The 6,885-nt window shown below is 38.8% G+C and overlaps 1 protein-coding gene across 2 annotated transcripts; it reads right to left on the bottom strand.

Moving 5' to 3' along the window:
• Positions 1 to 1,862: 1,862 nt before the first annotated feature.
• zgc:63972 (protein CutA homolog) lies at positions 1,863 to 6,421 on the bottom strand. 2 transcript variants are annotated; one of them, XM_004549826.4, is made up of 6 exons: positions 6,070 to 6,417; positions 5,378 to 5,526; positions 4,331 to 4,390; positions 3,531 to 3,576; positions 3,387 to 3,436; positions 1,863 to 2,912 (listed from the first exon to the last, which is right to left on the bottom strand). In XM_004549826.4, exons 1-6 carry the CDS (start codon positions 6,142 to 6,144, stop codon positions 2,810 to 2,812), a joined length of 483 nt encoding a protein of 160 aa, XP_004549883.1. In that variant the 5' UTR covers positions 6,145 to 6,417; the 3' UTR covers positions 1,863 to 2,809. The 2 variants fall into 2 exon arrangements, with proteins under 2 accessions (XP_004549883.1, XP_004549884.1); XM_004549827.4 differs by lacking the exon at positions 4,331 to 4,390 and having other exon boundaries at positions 6,070 to 6,421.
• Between the last annotated feature and the right edge of the window lie 464 nt (positions 6,422 to 6,885).

The raw sequence follows: 6,885 nt of genomic DNA, 5'->3' as shown, positions 1-6,885 counted from the left end.
TCTGAGCTCTGCATCCAATGGAGAACTTAATCAAGCACAGGAAGGAAAAACAGCCAGCCATATGTCTCTGTGTTGACACAATTTATGACAATATTCGTGCAAGGATATAAATGGTGCTTCTTCAGTTGTCAATTAGTTAAAGGATAACTCTTAATAGTCACATGTATTAAATATTAATAGCAGAGATTTTATAGTGTCTCAGTACATTATAATAATAATGATATCATTACGTGGGACAGCTATATTAAACACTTTGTTGAATGTGTCTTATAATGAGCACACTGTGCAAGAGGGCTCATTATTGAACTTTATGTCAAAATACTTAAAGTAGCACTGACTAATACTGGGGCCAGACTCTTTAACTAATAAGAATTACACTGACTGGAAATGAATAGATTATATTTGAGCTCTATCACTGCAAAAACTACAGGCATTCATTCAGTATGACTCACATGTGATTGTTTAAGAATGATGTCGAGTCTGTTTGTGTATTAAAACACTGCCATCTAGTGAACATTTAATCAAACTGCATGATAATTATTCTTTTTTGTCACAACGTGAACTGCAGTTTATATTTTATATAGCATCTTTTGTCATTGCACAACCATATTTACCAGCCAAGGCAAACACTGTATACACATGCATAAGTATGAATGTGGCTTACTAAAAAACATGGGATGTATACCTATGCATTGGTGTGGGTGTAATTACAGTTGAACAAGAGGAAATTCATTGAATTAACAGCCACACTTGCACACTACCACCAAATGGCCTAAACTCTGGACCTGACAGGCAGGATTATTTTGGCTCCACAGACACAACACCAAACTAAACCATGTCTGCAGTTCCTTTGTTGAGGCCTCATGCCGGAAACACTTTATGCACACTCAGGCTTAGTGCATACTTTGGTTTAATGAGTAAGCTTGCACGGCTGACAAATTTTTGCAAAAGTGCAAATGTGGGGTGGTACACCTATCAGATTAGCTAAAGTTACCTGGTTTTGAAATTGAATGAAGTTAAATTTTAATAGTATCTGAAAGGTTACAGGCAGCATATTTGCTCATGTACACTTTGTAAAATTCATAAGGGCAACAAGACTCTTACCTGGTCTGTTCACATAATGTGCAAGTGCCGTTTATTAGAAAATTAAATAAAAAACCTTTTGGACTCATCTATGAAGATCAAGGACAGATCAGCAGCAGTTCTTTCAGCTTTTAGAATTAGGAAGGAGTGCTAAAAGTGGAAAACTGATATAACAATCAAATAGATGAACTTACCCATAGTAAGTTAGATAAAAAAGACATATTTTTATCTTTAGGTGAGGTTGTGCTAATTGGTAGTAGATGTTTTATTAACACAGGCAGAGCTAATCTGGGACACTTATGCAACATGTAGGCGTGCTGTTCTTTGTTGTGTTTCAGTTCACACTAATAAAGGATGTGCGCATGTGGACAAGTGTTACTCTAGAGCCTGACAGATAATCTATAAACTGTGGGTACACACAGATTGCTCTGATACCCTGTCTTGCTGCATGCACAGATTTCTCAGTGTGCCTATGCTTTTGGGAAGGGCTTTAAAAATACATAACTCATAACAATAAATATATTATAGGGTAATATTTCACCGTGGGCCATGGTAGGTTATCTAGGTGACAGTGATTTACTAATTACTTTGGTACTGAGCTGTTTAAACATTTCTTAATGCACATAAATTACATTAAGTTAAGAAATAGGTTATTAAACCTGTATTTTACCATTATTTCATTATACACAGCATAATGTGTATGGATGACAGGTATGGAAATATCGGAGAGAAAAGGTTTGTCCTCGAGCGGAAAAAATAATTCAAGAGATACAGCGGAATAGTATAAAATATAGATGCATTTATTACAGACGAGAGATGAGCCAATAGGTTTACAGCGAGTGTGAAGTTTAACCTTGCATAGAGGGTTTTCTTTATGCATTCACCCAAAATAGGGTGAAACTCAGTGGCCTTCTACATTATTGACATTCAGCTGGTCTCTCCTTGAAGCCTTTTGCAGATGCAAAATAGAAAAAATTGGGTCTAACAAAATACAGGGGTCAACTCAAAAACTCTCTAAAAGTTGAGACAAATTATGTAAATGCACACAGGCTACATTCCAGTGTGTTTAATTCCTGGCCCTACTGAACTGGTGGGCATAAAGAGAAGTGCTGCAGACTGTGGTTCCATAAAATTCACTTTTTTTTTCACTTCCTATATGACAATAGCAGTAAAGCATATACGCAAGGCCTTTACCATGTAGGTGAGTTAAGGCAAAGTGGAAATAAGGGGCAATTTGACTGTACTTTTTATGACTTTTATCACATTATAGGTCTTGATTATTGATTATTATTGTTATTTCATATTATTATTATTACATCTTGGTTATGTGACTTGCCACATACTATACTTTTTTTGTTTTTTTAAACTGGAGAGAATGATCTGGTAACATACCATAAAAAAGAACTGATATGCTTAAAAGCACCATAAGACTTCTTGTCCATTTCCTTACAACAGATTACCTGAGTGGAACTTTGACTCTTTCATGTAATTTTTTTTCTTTTTACAAGCAGTGTTTGAAATCCAATCTCTGCAGTACACTTCCGGTTAAGAAGGTCAGGCCTACAAAACTTCCTTGTATTAAACGTTAATGCTACAGAGCACTTCCTGAACTTTTAAAACTCTCCAAATCCTGGAAAAAAAAAGTTAAGAGCAACAAACACACATGGCTCAGTTTCCTTGTTTGACGGCAGTCCTCGCTGAGATTAGCTTTGGCCTTAACGAAATATCAGTCATCTGGAATGGCTTCGTCCATCCATTTCATGTATGCCAAGCTGCCGTCATCTACTGCAAGACTGAGGACTTCTGGGTTCCCGTAGGGATGTATAGACCTAAAGGCACGCAAAGAACGTGTTCGTATAAACTCAAATCTGTATAAAGTGGTTCTTGATTCAATTTCTTCCCATCACCTAGGACTAAAAGCACTGCAGTGCTTTAAAAGCCTCACAATGCTGACAGTACACTGAAGATGTGTGCATATATTGCAATTATGCAGTGTTTTTAACGCTCTAATACTGAATAGCCCGAAAACGTGAATTGTCATGTAGAATGAGCCAATCTCTAATTATAAATAGTGTGAAATATTGATGCAGAATTGCAGAAGCTGACAAGAAAAACCTCATTATCTATTACTTCTAGTTTTTTGTCCAAACATGAAAGTATCAGTGTTTGAATGTGAACGTTTGAACTGAAAATAATGTTCAGACTGAAGCCACGAACCTGGCTTTTTTCTCCCTTTAATAACTCTTCTTCACAGAGCACAAGGCACAGTGTCCAGTGTGAATTTGACAACGTGACAAGCTTACCTCACGTAGTCCACCACCTTCTGGATCCTGGAAGTCTTTGTTTTCACCAGCTGCAACAACAAACACATCTCATCTCACCAGTCTTGTATTTCGACATGCCCGAGTGCATGCTGATCACAGAAGGAATTGTCTCCGAGAGCTTACCATCAGGATTTCATTTGCATCCTGGATTTCTCCTTTCCAATAGAACCTAAAATGACAGAAAGTATTGGAACTGAAGCACTGCAGGGCTACTGACCGGAAAGTACAAGCAGACAAATGGAGCCTTCAAATTTAACAAAATAAGAGCTTTCATGCAAAGAACTAATAATAGTTTATTACACCCTACAGTGGCTGTCGGACTGTTCTTGATATGCTCCTGTGGTGTCAGGTGCAAAACCCCCTCTTTGTTTAAAGAGTGGTTTTAAAGCACAGGAATGTCAACAAGTTTTATGCTGACATTTAAGATACGAAGATAACCGAAAGCTCACGGCATACCTGCAATAACACACCACGCCAAGTCCAAGCCAAACCTGTATTTTCACCTCTATTTTGTAAACAGGTGTTAACACTGACATTTCTATTCAGTTACTCTTATTTGTCCAAAGTTCAGCTTCCTCCCCCTGCCCCCAACCTAATCGCCCCCCACCCCCCGCCTTTGTGCTGTTATGCATTGACAGGAAAGCTAATCCATGCATGCAAAAACACGCCTACTTTGAAGGCTAACTGCCATTCAAGTTTCCAGTAGCCTTCCAATAAGGCTAAACAAATAAATTCAGGTGAAGCCCATTTGCTTTGTGGTTTGTGAAGAAAACAGCTTCCCCTTTGTGAACAAAGAAGCATGTGCATTCATTGTATTTATGAGCGCATACATGTGATGGACACGGTAACTAAGGGGAGCTTTTGTGATTGTGTGCCGCCTGGGTAGAGAGGCTTTTCAAAAATGGAGGTCAGGTGTAATTTACATTGTGGAGGTCTTGGAGAGAATGTTAACGCTGGCCGCCAACCGCCTTTCCATGATTGCCCTGGAAGAAAAAAAACGAAAGAGAGAATGGCGAGAACGGTTGGATGTATTGGTGGAAATGAAATGAAGGGGGCTAAGAGGGAAAAGAGAAAAAAAAATCAAACACAAGCCAACAGCTGTTTGTCTATTAAAACTGGGCCCTTCATTGTCAAGACTCACGAAGCAAGCTGAAGGGGAAGGACATCTGATGGGAATTCAAGAAAAGAAAAAAAGACGGTAAACTAAATTTTATTACCACCTTTGCATTGCCCCCCTTCCCTGAGCGAGGAGCTGTGAAGGAGGTGATTTACATATATGGAAAGCGCACTGTGGCTATTTTCCATGACACGTGGTTAATAGATGGAATCTCATCCGCATGCAGCTAAAATGCCAACAAAGGGAGATGAGAGTGCAAACACAGTGCTCTGCTCCACTTGTTGGTTTGACAGAATTGTATCTCTTCTCCGAGCAGAAAAGTCAAACTTATGTCAGGGGAAATCACTTCAGTCACTTCAAATCTTTCACAAACCACAAGTCACACGCCAAAAAGGAGATGAGCATCAATACTCAGTTATTTTATTCTTTTTACAATTAGAAAAGTATTTTTCTTAAATCAGATGGGAAGATTGGAAAGGCTCTGTTTAATAAATGTGAAGCTATTTGGAACTTCTTGTTGCCTGGCAGCAAATGAAACTTCTGTTGTTGCACAGTTTTATAAAAACTAAACAAAACTAATAATTAAACAAGAAAATGTGAGCAAAAGTGCTAATTAATAAGTGTTAGAGGTGTTTCCAATTTCTTAGCTAACTGGCTGCTGGCACTTTTATAATTACTGCGCACGCCAAACAAGGGTGATAATAATGTTTTCAGCTGAACAAGAAAAGGCATAAATATTCTTTCACTTTGTGGAAACACTGAAAAAAAACAAACGGTGTATGACACCTTAGGAGACTGCAAAATGCAATGCAAGTGTTTAAAAAGACAAAAAAAAAAAAGAAAAGCACCATACCTGCCAACGTCCTTTGCTGTTTGCTCATTGGGAGTGTTGATGACAAGGACAGAGTAGTGCCCTGGTACATAGCTCCCTGTGCATACAGAATGAAGCTGGACCCCAATGGACCACAGCCCAGGGAACAGGCACGCCAGCAGGATCAAGAACTAGAAGGGGATTTGTGAGTGCAATAGGACAGGGCTGTCAAATGCTGACATCTCAAGACACTGCAAGAGCTGGGTAATGTTTATAAAGCCTGTCTATAATTATTATCACATTTAGATGTCAAACTTCTTTTTTCCCTCTTTTTTTATGCTGGGATGAAGGAAACTTATAACTCAATTTAATTATCCACTGGCCTCTGTAGGGATTGCCATGTTTGGATTGGATTCAGTATTTATCCTCTTATTATTTGGCACTGTCTGTCACAGATAAATTAGTATTGGACTTGGCTTGGATACAGTGACCAATTTATAAGCTGCCCTACTTCTCCGTATAGCGCTGCTTCACAGCCCGGCACAGATGCACGTAAAATCCTCCACCTCCCCCCAAACAAGTCATTGTAAAGCAGGCAGTTTTTTTTTTTTTTTTATAATTTTAAATTAGCGGCCAACATTAAAGCACCAGCTGTCACCAGGGCAAGTCACAACTTTTACGAGACTTTTCGAAAACAGAAACGTTCATGTAATTCCACAAAAACAGTATCTCACCAAACACGACACGAGCAGTACGGAGCGAAAGCTCAAGACGACCTCTTTATAGCATCGCTGGAAGAGCCACTCCATCCTGCGGGCTCTGACTAATATCCTCCTCCGGAGACCGGCCAGTTTAGACAGTGCAGGGGGGACTAACTGTGCTGAACTTCGCCCATTTAAACCGCTAACACGTTCACTCGTTGTAACTAGTGTTACGACATTATTTTTTAGAACTTTGTCAGTCCTGTTTAATACGAGTTTAGTGAGTGAAAACACGCTAAATACTTGCTAACGTTAAATAAGAAGGGTATACAGTAAAGTTGACAGGTAGGTTGAAAGGAGAAATACAGTGACGAATCTCTGCCCCTTTCCATTGGTTGCCTATGACTTCCTGCCACGCCGGCGACCAATAAAATTGCTAGTTCACGTCCAGTGCGCTGCCTCCGGGCCTGGAGCATAATCGGCTTTATCTTGCTAGATAAACACGTCTCCCATGGATTTTACTTAAAACACTATGATAAATCCATAAATCTTTACTTTGATTTATTTCAAGCTGAAATAGAAAAATAAAGTCCTTTTGTCAGAAGACCTTTTTTCTTATTTAATCTCCTATAATGCCCTCTTATCCACAACCCCCGAAAATATATGACGTTTTATACACATCAAGCTTATAGGCTTGTTTTTATATTACCCTATCCATTTTGGGACAGATTGACTTAGTTTACTATTTATTTGTCAGGCACCATGCACAAAATCACTGATCTCGCAGGACAAAAGATGACTTGTTAAAATAAAAGTACATATTCAAGATGTGTAACAAAGTCAACTATG

Source organism: Maylandia zebra, linkage group LG7 (genome assembly GCF_041146795.1).
Source record: "Maylandia zebra isolate NMK-2024a linkage group LG7, Mzebra_GT3a, whole genome shotgun sequence".
In the NCBI taxonomy this organism is placed as follows: domain Eukaryota; kingdom Metazoa; phylum Chordata; class Actinopteri; order Cichliformes; family Cichlidae; genus Maylandia; species Maylandia zebra.
The sequence above is the reverse complement of the archived record's forward strand: the minus strand, read 5'-3'. Positions and strand labels throughout refer to the sequence as shown.